Source organism: Hyperoodon ampullatus, assembly GCF_949752795.1.
Source record: "Hyperoodon ampullatus genome assembly, chromosome: 13".
Lineage (NCBI taxonomy): Eukaryota > Metazoa > Chordata > Mammalia > Artiodactyla > Ziphiidae > Hyperoodon > Hyperoodon ampullatus.
Window position 1 is genome coordinate 1612899 of NC_136926.1, and position 14930 is coordinate 1627828.

The 14930-nt window shown below is 46.9% G+C and overlaps 1 protein-coding gene across 1 annotated transcript in view; it reads right to left on the reverse strand.

Moving 5' to 3' along the window:
* Positions 1-14930, reverse strand: part of EP400 (E1A binding protein p400) — a gene marked incomplete at its 5' end in the record, with an annotated part of 91902 nt that overhangs the window by 70043 nt on the left and 6929 nt on the right. The window contains 5 exons of the mRNA XM_079717586.1: positions 684-869; positions 1439-1732; positions 3856-4217; positions 4724-4831; positions 6234-6324. Coding sequence (XP_079573712.1) covers positions 684-869; positions 1439-1732; positions 3856-4217; positions 4724-4831; positions 6234-6324 — 1041 coding nt within the window. The remainder of the gene's footprint in view (positions 1-683; positions 870-1438; positions 1733-3855; positions 4218-4723; positions 4832-6233; positions 6325-14930) is intronic.

Consider the following 14930-nt stretch of genomic DNA (forward strand, 5'->3'; position numbering starts at 1 on the left):
AGCTGGACTGGAAGACCAGGCAGCACAGAGCAGGCAGGCTGCGGGCAGCCAGAAGGCCGGGACCAATGCCTGAGCTTCTGGCCAGCCACCTGGCCTCTTCCCCCTTCCTACTCTCAGCCTGGATCTGGGGGGCTGCAGGCACCCTCACGCCAACTGCCAGGCAAAACTGGCCAGAAGAAGAACCCAAATCCCGGACAGAACTGCAGCAGGAGGGCCGTGCCTGCTCCCCGCAGTCCACGCCAGAGCACTGGGGACAGCCCTCAGAAGGGAAGCAACACAGCAGTTACTTCCTAAACGGCAGCAGAACATTCTTCAGCTACATCGTAAGTCAAGAAACCCTTTAGAGGGACCTCCCTGGCAGTCCAGTGCTTAAGAATCCGCCTTCCAGTGCAGGGGACGCAGGTTCGATCCCCGGTCGGGGAACTAAGATCCCACACGCCGTGGGGAAGCTAAGCCCGCGCACCTCAACGAAGAGGGCCCAGGCACCGCCAACTACAGAGCCCATGCGCTCTGGAGCCTGTGTGCCACAACTAGAGAGCCAACACAGCCAAATAAATAAATATTTAAGAAGAAAAAGAAACCATTTAGAAAGTGGGGCTGGGAGACCTCCGTCCACACACTTTAAGCCCCTGGCGCTGCTTGATGACCCCTGGGCACCGCGGTGGCCTGTGTCTCAAACTCACCTTCTTGGCAGCAGCCACCTTCCACCTCCTCTCCTGGGCGAAGTCTGTGGCCATCCACTGCATCTCCTCCAGCAGGTAGTCCCAGTGCGACTTGGACCGCGGGGCCTCCTGCAGCTTGGGCAGCCGTCTGAGGGACCACAGGCCTTCTTTCCTTAAATCTGCTATCCGCTGATGGATCTGGTTCTCCTGCAAGGAGCACAGGGGTGCAAGATGTCCAGCACAGTTTAAGTGCAAGCCACCGATGCACACCCCAGTCAGTGCGACCCTGCTACGTGGAAGTCTCAGCAACAAAGAAGAGTTGCTGAACAAGGCTCTACGAGAAGGCAGAGGCAAAGGCGTGCGACCCCCAGGAGCCCCATCCTGGAAACCCGGGACAGAGCTCCCAGACCAGTGCTCACAGCGGAGCACTTACAAATAACTGCTCAGTCGCCCAACAAACAGCAAGCGCTCACTAGGTGCAGGCCGTGGGCTGCACTGGCCTGGTGAGCTCTCAGCCTGCACCCCACGCCCCCCTCCCCCCGACTGCTGACACCAGCACAGAAAAGACCTTCTCCACACCAGTCTAGCTGCTCCTCCAGCAGGACAGGGCCAACTACGCGGTTTGAATCTTGGTTTCTCCGGCTCACAGACCTTACTATCAGGTGCTCCGCCTTATACTACTGCCCCTTAGAAAGCGAGAGCGCACGCGCTCCGCAGGCTGGCATGTACGGTGCGTCCTTCTCGAGCACCTTCAAGAGCCCTTTAGGCGCACTTACCAGCGCTATCTGTTCTGCCAGCTTGTCCTGAGAACCGTCGTGGGGCGCGGCGGCATTCTGAGCGGGGCTCTGTGGTTTCGGGGGCGCCAACACGGCTGCCCCCGGGGAGCGGGCGATGACCGGAGACAGCGACTTGGCTGCCGGGGAGGGTCTGTTCACCGGGGAGGCCCGGGCAGGCGAAGGCCCTGGGCCTGAGCCACTGGCGGGGGCAACGGTCGAGGCAGAGGAGGCGGAGGGCAGCGGCCGCGGGCAGGTCTGGGCGGGGTCCACGGGCGGTCTGGGCGGCGCCACCGTCTGGCAGGGAAAACAGGGCTCAGCGCCGTGCCCGGAACCCACAGGCCGGCTGGAGGCCCCTGTGCAACGCCCCTCCCTCTCCCCAGCAGCGCAGACTGACCAGCGGGCCCGCTGTGGACCACAGGGCCACGCAGACTAACCGTGTCTACAGAAGAGAAGAAGCCCTGCTAGTCCACAAAGCCACATCAGAGCTCCCTGTAAACGGTGCCTTCACATATGGTCTTATGTCGGGTTTTTTGGGGTTTTTTTGCTTTTTCCAGCTTTTTCAAGTAATTTTTTAGAATTTTTAATTGTAGAAACTTCTTAACTGAGAAGTACCAAATGCTCACCGTGCACCTGCTCTCTGAAGGGCAAAGACAAATTCCATGCGGCCCTCTCGTGGTGGGCAAGCTGAAGGTTGGAAACCCTCCTCTGTGCCGTCCCGAGAGCTAAGCTTGTAAAACTGAGGAGCCCCTCCGCCCAGCCCTCCCCGGGCCGAAGGTGAGCTTAGATTCACACGGGAATTCCAGCCGGGAGGAAGTGGGGGGACAGAGAGCAGGGAAGGCAAGGCCCTGCCACGCCAGGAGGCCTGAGGACAGAGCGACGCGCACGCGGCACGTTTATAACCCGCGGTGCGGACGAGACACCGCGGCCAAGGCCGGGCCCCTCACGGCGCACAGCTTCTCCGCCCACCTCTAAGGAGATTTCCTCCACCTCAGCGGTCGGTAAACTGTGGCCGGCCACACACTTTGGGAGAGTTCCACAGGCCACGGTCGCTCATCTGTGGGCCCTGGCGCTGCTCTCACCTTCAGCGGCGGAGCTGAGCGACTCAACAGGAAGCACACACCTGCAAAGCCTGAAATACCCTTACGCTCCCTCTCTGTGGCCCTTTACAGAAGAAGTCTGCCGGCCCCGCCCAAACTGGAAGGAACAGAATTCCACAGCTTCTGGAAGGAACGGAATTCCACGGTTTCTGTAAGGAGCTTCTCTAAAATCACATTCCACAGATCACACCGTTGACAATAAGGTTGGGAAATAAACCCAAGAAAAACGTCAGTGCTGCATGAGGTCGGCACCAGGCTCAGTGACAGTATTCAGAACAGAGCGCCTCACATGCACGGAAACCTCAAGCCTGCGAAGGCCCAAGAAGCTCAGCGCCCTGGCGGGGGAAGGGGGTGCTCCTTCCCAAGGTGCACAAAAGGCTCCAGAATCAACCCAGGGGGCCAGTCACAGCCCCTCCAGCACTGGCTGACCAACCTTGCCAAGTTATCTGGCCTCTCTGGCCTTGGTCTTTTCATAGCTAACGGGCGTGATAAAGATTCTACCACAGAGGGGTGCCAGGCAGAGGAGAGCAAGTAACGGCCCGGAGGCGCCCGTCACCACGCCTCACACCTGGCACACCTGGCAGGCGGGGAGTGAAAGGCAGCATCCCTACATGAGAGCAGACCTCTACCATCACCAGAAGAACTCGAACTCCAAGCCCAGCTACGAAATCTCCTTGTTAACGAGGGAGAGGGGAGAGGAAGGGGGGGTTTCCTGAGCGGCTGACCACACGCTGCTGAGACAAGCCTCTGAAAACACTGCCTCTGGCCCCTTTGGTGCCCCAGACCCGTGCTTCACAAACGCACTGCTCCTCAGGGGCCCCACGTGGCCTACTGTACCCGTTTCAAAAAGACGTCTGGGGGAGGGTAATTCGTGGACGAGGAGGGGCCCTATGAACCTGGAAACGCGTATCCAGCCTGGACAGCAGCCTCACCCACGCTCGTGGAGTGGAGCGTCGAGGGGGCGCCGTGGACAGAGCCCAGCGGGCGGCCAGGAGCTGCGGGAGCCCCAGCGCCCCCAGGCCCTCGCGCCCATGACCCCGCGTTACGGGCACAGCAGGTGGGACCAGGGCCACCGTGCCCTGCACGGGGCTCCCTGTGCCGAGAGCAGCGCTTGGAATCGTGTCGTTTTCTGACACTTTAATAACAATAACTACGACCGCACAGTAAATTTACTTTGCAGCTACTGAACTGACTGACTGCAGCACGGCGGAGAGCGAGGCGCTGGGAGAGAGGGAGTGACCCCGCTGGGCACCGTCCCGTCCAGCACACAGCCTGTCTCCTTCAGCCTCTAGCTCGGGGCACGGCAGGGGCCCGGAGTACCTGCGGCTGGGACGGGAGCGGAGGGGCCTGCATCTGCGCCTGCGCGGGCACCGGGACGTGGAGGGCCGCGGGGAGCGGGCCGGGCGGGGGCGCCGGGGCGGGGGCGTTCGGCGGCTGCGTCTTCACCGGCACCGGGAGCGGGGTCTGAGGCTCAGCCGTCTGCGGCTGCGGGGGGAACTGCAGCGCCGGCGGCAGGGGCGCGGCGGGGAGGCCGGCCGGGGGCAGCCTGGTGGGCAGCTGCGGCGGCGGCGTATGCAGGCTGGCGGCGTTCTGCACGGGGGGCCCCGTGGAGGGGTCGTAGCGCTGCTGGCTCTGCTTCTGGCCGGCGAGCTGAGCGGCCTGCGGCGCGGGTGGCATTCCCCCTGCAACAGAGGGCAGACCCAGCGGCCCTGACTCCGGGGCTCAGACCCCACCGGCCGTTGCCGCCTCAGACCCTGCACTCGCAACACACACACTCAAACGGGAGGGTTACCTGGCGGGAGACCTCTGTGCGTTAGGTCTAACGTGATAAATGAGCACACAACAAAGGAAAGAAAGGCCTCGGCCTTTGAGTTAGCATCAAGCAGAGCAGGCACGGGATAACCGCAGGGTCCCTACCACAGCAGCAAGTCAGAAAAAACACAGGAGGGAAAACCGGAGAGAAGCTGAGGACAGTGGGACGTGCGGCTCCGCTAAAGTGACAAGAGCTGGTCTCCGGTGCTTTCTTCATACTGTGTGAAGTGGGACTCCGAGGGACGTCCCAATGGCAGAAACCACCTCAGATATGCTACCTGGACTGCACACGCTTTAGTCTGCTGCTGCTTCCTTAAGCCCTCTCTGCACTCCCTCTTTCTGAGCTAAGAGAGCTAGTTCTGGCGCTGGGTCTTACCTTGAACTGTCGGCATTAACTGCTGGAGAGGAACTCCTGTATTCACCCCTGGGTGCTGGAAAACTACCCCTTGGTGACCCACTTCGAGTCGAGGTCTCTTAGACTGCTCTAGAATAATTTTCAGAAAAGGTGCAGTTTGATGTAAAAATAAAACCACAGAAGTAGTAGAAAAAACATGTGTAAGTGTTTTTATCATCTTTGAACAGAGAGGCCTTTCTATGCATGAACCAAAATGCAGAAGCCATAAAAGATAAGGTTGATAAATATAATTTCTTTCCGTTAAAAATTTGTAAATATAAGGAAGAGCATCATAAAAAAAGGCAAAGGACAAGCGTCAACCTAAGAGACAATTACCTGCAACATACATAACGGGCAACATTCATAAAGCTCTTACAAATTAATATGAAAGGGATCAACAACCAGAAAGACAAAATGGGCAAAGAACACAAACAACGAGCAGAGGGACACATTCACAAATGGTTAAAAACATGAAGAGGTAACTGAAACCGTATCAAAATTAAAGAAATCCATTATCAAAACAAAGATTTTAGTTTTTACCCATTGGATCGACAAAGATTAAAAGATACTTAATAAAATGGCCAAAATCTGAGAGAACCAGAAATTGATGATGGGAGCAAAAACTGACCCTACCCTTTTGGAGGGCAACTTAGCCTCACTAATACTTAACTATGCATACATTTTGATCTAGCAATTTCACTCTTGGAGCGCTGCTTTTAGATACATGGACAGACATGTACAGAAAAAAATGTGAAACTAAATGTTCAATCAGGTTTTGATTACAACAGAAAAAAGGTGATACTAACAAATGAATGCTAACACGGGTCTGATGAATAAAGAAGGAAGCACCCATGCAGTGGGTGCAGTATTTTGCAGCTATCAAAAAGAATGAGGTCCATGACTGGGAAAGATGGCTTAGTCAGTTAATATTAAAGACATAACAGTGTATATATATATATAGGATCATGTTTGAACCTTTTCAGAATGACACACCTGTAGCAATGCTTGTCTGTGAAACTGAACAAACGTAGCCAGTTCTGTGGCTAGGGAATGGGGAAGGAATACCAAACCAGAGACAGACTTAAACTACACCCTCCTAAACTGTTTGAATCTTTTACACAAAATGTGTATTAAGTTCCTAAGTTGGAGAAAAAATTCAGTTTGAAAAATGAATGACAATTTGAAAAGGCAGATGGCTTTACACTTAGTCATGTCATGAGAACTAAACAGCCTACAAATGCATACAGAAAATCAAACTGGAATATACCTGTTCAACTGACAAATTTCTAACTTCAGTACACATAAACATGCACATAAATATTTTGTTTAGCTGATTACCACCAAAAGAAAAATTAACTTTCAAAGTAGAAACTAACCAAAACTAAGTTCCTTAGGGGCCACGCTTTAGAAACAGGTGGCCACTACACTGGAATACCCAAACTAAGATGCTAACTGGCTCCGGGGGCCCTTCAGCCTGTGCTCTGTGACATACCTGCCGGAGGTCCCGCCTGCTGCCTCTTAAAGGGGTCCGTTTCGATCACACTGCCGGCCGCTGCCACGAGGGTCCCTGCAAGGGCTTGCTGCTGGGAAAAAAAAAAGGAAAAACTGAGATTTTCATAATTTAAATGCATTACAAGAATGAATATAAACTAAAACTATCATAATTATCCCAAACACTGACTTCCCTTCTTTTTAAGAAGAGAAATGTCATCTACCCAATGTATTATAATAAATAATTTAAAGTTCTAACTTACCTCTGGAGGATAAAAAAGGATTTGCATTCTGGTTTTAAATGGAATTTCAGTTCAATGCAAATCTAGAGTCCTTGAGAAACGAGCTGGCTTTGCACACACAATGACGGCAGAAGCTAACGCAGGAAACATCAGTCTCACGGAGGACCACAGCTTAGCCTCCTGACCTGTCACACTGCCTGTCGTCACTGAGCCCGCCAAAATCACAAAAGCTGAATGATGAGAAGACTGAAATTGTCTTCCCACTGGAAAATGGCACTAAAACTCCAATTAATAACTATCTAATTGACTTCAAAATGGTACTGCAGTTAGTACCCTACTTTATATATAACTGTGTGAAATACATACAGGTTATTTAAAATGTTTAAGTGAAAAGCTACTGGCAAAGACAGAAACTAGCTGACTCTGGGCGCCCTACACCTTTGACACCTCTGCACTACCCCTGAAGGGCTACTGAAGGCTAAGCATGATGTTTAACAGTTGCTAACTTTTAAAATAATTCAATTATATCCACTCTACTTAGCGAGGCATTTTAAATGCAAAAGTTACAGATGTCTGAACGAAGAAACTGCCTGTGAGAGTGGCTATTGACCCCAGCATCCCTAGGAATGGACACTACGCTGCCAGGACCAGCCATGCCGCAGGTTTTGCCTCACATGGGGAAAGGCCTCAGAGTAATGAAAAGGGAAAGTAAGCACCCCCTGTTTACATTTAACAAAGATGGGGGAGGAAGGAAGAGAAGGAAGGAGAGAGAAGAGAAAAGAATGACTTAAAAAACAGACAATATGTGAACAGTGGTTGTCTCTGGGGACAAGACTACAATCAATTTATAATTTGTGTGTGTGCACTTTTCTAAATTTTCTAAATGTTTTACAATGAACATGTATTACTTCTGTAATCAAAAAAAGATTTTGTTTTTTTTTAATAAAAGAAATTGATACAGGGTTCTGTGTCCAGTAATGGCCAAGTACTTCCTGTTGGACTAAACACATTCCAGATAAATATAAACTCTAAAAGAGATATAAAAAATGTGAAAAGGTGGGCAGATACAGCATGGGACTCGATACTTGCAAGGAGGGAATGAAACTAGGAGACGTTTCTGGGTTTACGGCATTTGGCACAAGGGCAGGCCCCAGTCTCAGACCCAGACAGGGAGGGCCTCACTGGCTTGAAGACCACTAGGATGGAGAGTAGGAGACCAGAGCAGAGACAGGTAAGGGAGAATCGCCACAGGAGGCAGCAGAGACGGGTCCCAAGCTCCCTGTTTTTCTGGCTGCCTCCTGACCACCCACATGCCAAGACGCCAAGCACAGGCCAGCATAACCACACTGAGATCTCAGGAGGCAGAGTCCACAGTTTCAATCCAATCACATTAACTAGATGTGAAAGCAAACCAGCAGAGCTCCTCAGAAGGATGTAACAGAACTCAGGGTCTCTGCAACCTATCATTCACGACACCCAAAACCCAATTCAAAATCAATCAACGTGATACACCATATTAACAAATTGAAGGATAAAAACCATATGATACGGCTTCCCTGGTGGTGCAGTGGTTACGAATCCGCCTGCCGATGCAGGGGACACGCTCCGGTCTGGGAAGATCCCACATGCTGCGGCGCGGCTGGGCCCGTGAGCCATGGCCACTAGGCCTGCGCGTCCTGAGCCTGTGCTCCGCAACGGGAGAGCCCACGACAGTGAGAGGCCCGCGTACCGCAAAAAAAAAAAAAAAAAAAACCATATGATAATCTCAATAGATGCAGAAAAAGCTTTCGACAAAATTCAACAACCAATTCTGATAAAAACTCTCCAGAAAGTAGGCACAGAGGGAACTTACCTCAACATAATAAAGGCCATATATGACAAATCCACAGCCAACATCGTTCTCAGTGGTGAAAAACTGAAACCATTTCCACTAAGATCAGGAACAAGACAAGGTTGTCCACTCTCACCACTAGTATTCAACATAGTTTTGGAAGTTTTAGCCACAGCAATCAGAGAAGAAAAAGAAATAAAAGGAATCCAAATCAGAAAAGAAGTAGAACTGTCACTGTTTGCAGATGACATCATACTATACACAGAGAATCCTAAAGATGCTACCAGAAAACTACTAGAGCTAATCAATGAATTTGGTAAAGTAGCAGGATACAAAATTAATGTACAGAAATCTCTTGCATTCCTATACACTAATGATGAAAAATCTGAAAGAGAAATTAAGGAAATACTCCCATTTACCATTGCAACAAAAAGAATAAAATACCTAGGAATAAACCTACCTAAGGAGACAAAAGACCTGTATGCAGAAAACTATAAGACACTGTTGAAAGAAATTAAAGATGATACAAACAGATGGAGAGATATACCATGTTCCTGGATTGGAAGAATCGACATTGTGAAAATGACTATACTACCCAAAGCAATATACAGATTCAATGCAATCCCTATCAAACTACCACTGGCATTTTTCACAGAACTAGAACAAAAAATTTCACAATTTGTATGGAAACACAAAAGATCCCGAACACCCAAAGCAATCCTGAGAAAGAAAAACAGAGCTGGAGGAATCAGGTTCCCTGACTTCAGACTATACTACAAAGCTACAGTAATCAAGACAGTATGGGGCTTCCCTGGTGGCGCAGTGGTTGAGAATCTGCCTGCCAATGCAGGGGACAAGGGTTTGAGCCCCGGTCTGGGAAGATCCCACATGCCGTGGAGCAACTAGGCCCAAGAGCCACAACTACTGAGCCTGCGCATCTGGAGCCTATGCTCCACAACAAGAGAGGCCGCGACAGTGAGAGGCCTGCACACCGCGATCAAGAGTGGCCCACACTCGCCGCAAGTAGAGAAAGCCCTTGTACAGAAATGAAGACCCAGCACAGCCAAAAATAAATGAATAAATTTATTAAAAAAAAAAAAGACAGTATGGTACTGGCACAAAAACAGAAAGATAGATCAATAGAACAGGATAGAAAGCCCAGAGATAAACCCACACACATATGGTCACCTTATCTTTGATAAAGGAGGCAAGAATATACAATGGAGAAAAGACAGAAGTGGTGCTGGGAAAACTGGATAGCTACATGTAAAAGAATGAAATTAGAACACTCCCTGACATCATACACACAGAAAAAATCTCAAAATGGATTAAAGACCCAAATGTAAGGCCAGAAACTATCAAACTCTTAGGGGAAAACATAGGCAGAACACTCTATGACATAAATCACATCAAGATCCTTTCTGACCCACCGCCTAGAGAAATGGAAATAAAAGCAAAAACAAACAAATGGGACCTAATGAAACTTCAAAGCTTTTGCACAGCAAAGGAAACCATAAACAAGACGAAAAGACAACCCTCAGAATGGGAGAAAATATTTGCAAACGAAGCAACTGACAAAGGATTAATCTCCAAAATATACAAGCAGCTCATGCAGCTCAATATCAAAAAAAAACAAACAACCCAATCCAAAAATTGGCAGAAGACCTATACAGACATTTCTCTGAAGAAGATATACAGATTGCCAACAAACACATGAAAAGATGCTCAACATCACTAATCATTAGAGAAATGCAAATCAAAACTACAATGAGTGGGCTTCCCTGGTGGCGCAGTGGTGAAGAATCTGCCTGCCAAGGCAGGGGACACGGGTTCGAGCCCTGGCCCGTGAAGATCCCACATGCTGTGGAGCAACTAAGCCCGTGCACCACAACTACTGAGCCTGCGCTCAAGAGCCCGCAAGCCACAACTACTGAGCCCACGTGCCATAACTACTGAAGCCTGCGCGCCTAGAGCCCATGCTCCACTACTAGAGAAACCACCGCAATGAGAAGCCCACGCACCACAACAAAGAGCAGCCCCCACTCGCAGCAACTAGAGAAAGCCCGCACAAAGCAACGAAGACCCAATGCAGCCAAAACCAAAAACAAACAAATAAATAAATTTATAAAACAAAAAACCAAAAAACTATGAGGTATCACCTCACACCAGTCAGAATGGCCATCATCAAAAAATCTACAAACAATAAATGCTGGAGAGGGTGTGGAGAAAAGGGAACCCTCTTGCACTGTTGGTGGGAATGTAAATTGATACAGCCACTATGGAGAACAGTATGGAGGTTCCTTAAAAAACTAAAAGTAGAACTACCATACGACCCAGCAACCCCACTACTGGGCATATACTCTGAGAAAACCATAATTCAAAAAGAGTCATATACCACAATGTTCACTGCAGCTCTATTTACAACAGCCAGGACATGGAAGCAACCTAAGTGTCCATCGACAGATGAATAGATAAAGAAGATATGGTACATATATACAATGGAATATTACTCAGCCATAAAAAGAAATGAAATTGAACTATTTGTAGTGAGGTGGATGGACCTAGAATCTGTCATACAGAGCGAAGTAAGTCAGAAAGAGAAAAACAAATACCGTATGCTAACACATATATATGGAATCTAAAAAAAATGGTTCTGAATAACCTAGGGGCAGGACAGGAATAAAGACGCAGACGTAGAGAATGGACTTGAGGACACGGGGAGGGGGAAGGGTAAGCTGGGACAAAGTGAGTGAGTGGCATGGACATATATACACTACCAAATGTAAAATAGGTAGCTAGTGGGAAGCAGCCACATAGCACGGGGAGATCAGCTCGGTGCTTTGTGACCACCTAGAAGGGTGGAATAGGGAGGGTGGGAGGGAGACGCAAGAGGGAGGGGATATGGGGATATATGTATACGTATAGCTGATTTACTTTGTTATACAGCAGAAACTAACACAACATTGTAAAGCAATTATACTCCAATAGAGATGTTAAAAATATATATATTAAAAAAAAATTACTCCAGAACACAGAGACAAGAAAACACAAGCCATACTCAAAACAATCAATGGACACCAACCCCCCAGACAATTCACATTCTGGAATTAGCAGCAGGGATTTTACGGTAGGTTTAATAAGTATGCCCAAGGACATAAAAGTATGTTGTAATGAAAGACGAGAGGAAATCTTGACAGAAAAAAAGAAACGATTAAAAAACAGAACCAATCTGAAAAAGAATATACATATCACTTTGCTGTACACCAGAAACACTGTGAATCAACTATACTTCAGTAAAAAAATAAAAATTAAAAAAAAAAAGGAAGAGAACCAAATAAAGACCCTAGAACAGAAAAAGTGTCTGAAATTTAAAAAATTCATTGGATAGCCTGAAGAGTAGGGTGGGGACGCAGAGGTCGGTGAATTGAAAACAGATTCTTGAGAGAAGAACAAGAGGAAGCCTGGACTTCAAGACTCAGCAGATGGCATAGTGCTGCTTAAGGACGGACGACAGATAAAAACAACTGAGCAGAGAGCCCAGAGGGAGACTCAGACTTACACAACCCTGCCAGTTCCTAAAGACTCCAAAGCAACCCAAATGGAATGAAAAGTCTTTTCAACCAAATGATGCTAGAAGACTGGATATCCATGTGAAAAAACTGATAAATTGAACTTCATTAAAATAAAAAGATAAGGGGCTTCCCTGGTGGCGCAGTGGTTAAGAATTCGTCTGCCAATACAGGGGACATGGGTTTGAACCCTGGTCCAGGAAGATCCCACATGTTGAGGAACAACTAAGCCCATGCGTCACAACTACTGAGCCTGCACTCTATAGAGCCCAAGAGCCACAACTACTGAGCCTGCGTGCCACAACTACGGAAGCCTGCGCGCCTAGAGCCCGTGCTCCGCAACAAGAGAAGCCACCACAATGAGAAGCCCGCGCACCACAACGAAGAGCAGCCCCTGCACACGGCAACGAAGACCCAATGCAGCTAAAAATAAATAAATAAATAAATTTTTAAAAGAATAAAAAAATCAGTAGTTGGGGGATAAATCAGGAGCTTAAGGTTAAAATATACACACTACTATATATAAAATAGATAACCAACAAGGACCTACTGCATAGCACAGGAAACTATACTCAATATCTTGTAATAACCTGTAATGGAAGAAAATGTAAAAAAAAATACGTCTATTTACATATACGTGTGTATAACTGCATCACTTTACTGTACACCTGAAACTAACACAGCATTGTAAATCAACTAAATTTCAATAAATATTTTTAAATGGCAAAAAAAAAGAAAATCAATAGTCGGGGTAGGGTTACAGAACTATTAATTATTCATTCCCTTTAATGCTATAATCACTGAAAAATAATCTCTGCTTAGGATTTTTTAAGATCTAAATAACTGTAATAAAAACTATTTTGGGGAATTTCCTGGCAATCCAGTGGTTAGGACTCAGAGCCTCCAGTGCCATGGGCCCGGGGTTCAATCCCTGGTCGGGGAACTAAGATCCCGCAAGTGCGGCCAAAAAAAAAAAAGAAAAGGAAAAAGAAAAAAATACTACCTCAAAGTCTTTTGGAAGCAGACAGAAATTAAGATACTGTGTATGTAATACAAGGAATTCTGAATTTATTTCTAGAGTTTCATTGGCCAATATAAAAATTCTACAACTGGTTGTAAATAATAAAACTCATACTGAGATTTTTTTTTTCCAAAGAAAACAAAGGGTATGTTTTTTCATTCAATTCTTTCCTGATAGACTCTCCATTTTCTTGTCTCCTTAGACATCCACTAGTATTTGTGACAAAGATCTACAATTCAAAATGGAGATTCCTTGGTTTTCCTCTTTTAGGTCTCTTAAATATTTATAATATTAAATAATGTGATTTTTAAAAGCATAGTAAAATTAATCATAGAATTTTTAAAAAAATTTTTTTTCAAAACTTGAACAGGGTTTTCTCCAGAGAAGATACACAAATGACCAACAAGCACATTAAGATGCCCAACATCGTTCATCGTAAGAGAAATGCAAAAGAAAACACAATGAGACACCACTTCACACTCACTAGGATGGCTAGAATTTTTTTTAAACGGAAAATAAGAGTTGGCAAGGATACGGAAATATTGGAACCTCTGTTATTGCTGATGGGACGTAGAACGGGGTAGCTACTAAGTATTTATAGTGGCATTATTCGCAATAGCCAAAAGCTGCAGACGGTCCAAATATTTATCAAGAGTGGATAAACAAAATGCAGCATACCCATACAGTGGATATACACTCTACTATAAGAAGTTATGAAGTACTGAGGCATGCTACAATGTGGATGAACCTGGAAAACATCATGTTAAGTGAAAGAAACCAGACACAAAATATTGCACGACTCCACACTAGGTAAATCTATGGAGACGATGCCGACTGGTGGCTGCCAGTGGCTGGAGGAGCAGGTACTGGGGAGTGACTGCTTTTTGGGTATATGGGGTTTCCTTTTAAGACAATAAGGATATTTTAGAAATTGATATACATAATAGTGGTTGCTTAACACTGTGAATGTACTAAATGCCACTGAATATTATGTGGTTAATATAAAAATGGTTGTGTGAATTTCACTTATTTGTGCATAATCACAGAATTTATACAGTGGGATGTGAGTGTTCACTGAACACTGTTTAGCTTTCCTGTTTGAAATTTTTCATAATAAAATGCTGAGAATTAGAAAAACTTCTAAGTTTAAAAAGTAATGATAAAGCAATCACCCGTGTACTTATCCTGAGGCTTAAGAATAAGCTGTTACGCACGCCCTGGAGCCCCCACACACTATGAAAGCGTCCCCCTCCCCACCTGACCTGTGTGTGAACATTTTCCCCTGGTGCCATCACCTACAGGCTTAGCTCCACGCTACGCTGTGTGTGGCTTTGCTTCCTAGTGAATTCTACCTGAAGGAATGCTGCAGCTGGGCCCTCCCGTAACTCCTTCTGTTCCACAGGGCGCTGCTGAGACCCGCCCACACCGACTCACTCATTTTCACTACTGATTACTGTTAGCATTCCTCTGTATGAATGTGCACAACCCACTGATCTGTTCTACTGCTGACGGACATTATGCTTCTTTCCAGTTTGGGGCTATTAGAAGAAACGATGTCGCTGGGAACATTATTAGATGTGTTTTCTGGCACACAAACACAAGAATACCTTTAGAGCATGCTGTTTGGATCAAAAGGGCCTACCCACACTCACCTTTTCCAGATCATGTGAAATGTTTCCATGCTACACTCCCGATCAACAGTCGGTAAGAACCTCATAGACCTAAATCAACAGATTCTGTCCAATTTAATTTCTGGCAATCCGGTGAGTATGACAGCAAATCAGAGGGTTTCATTTGTGTCACTGTGGAGACCATGCAACCTAAGTTTACAGGCACTCCCTGCCCTCCACTGTCCCATGGTTCTTATGCAAGTATTTATCAATGTGGTCTATAAACGCACTGATGTATTACATTCCTCTAAGCACTAACAGGAAATTTGTCCCACTAATAAACCTTCTGACAATTTCCAATTCAAGAAATTTTATCTTCAGTTGTATCAAATTCATTACAAGAACACCTAGATATTGGGTTCAAA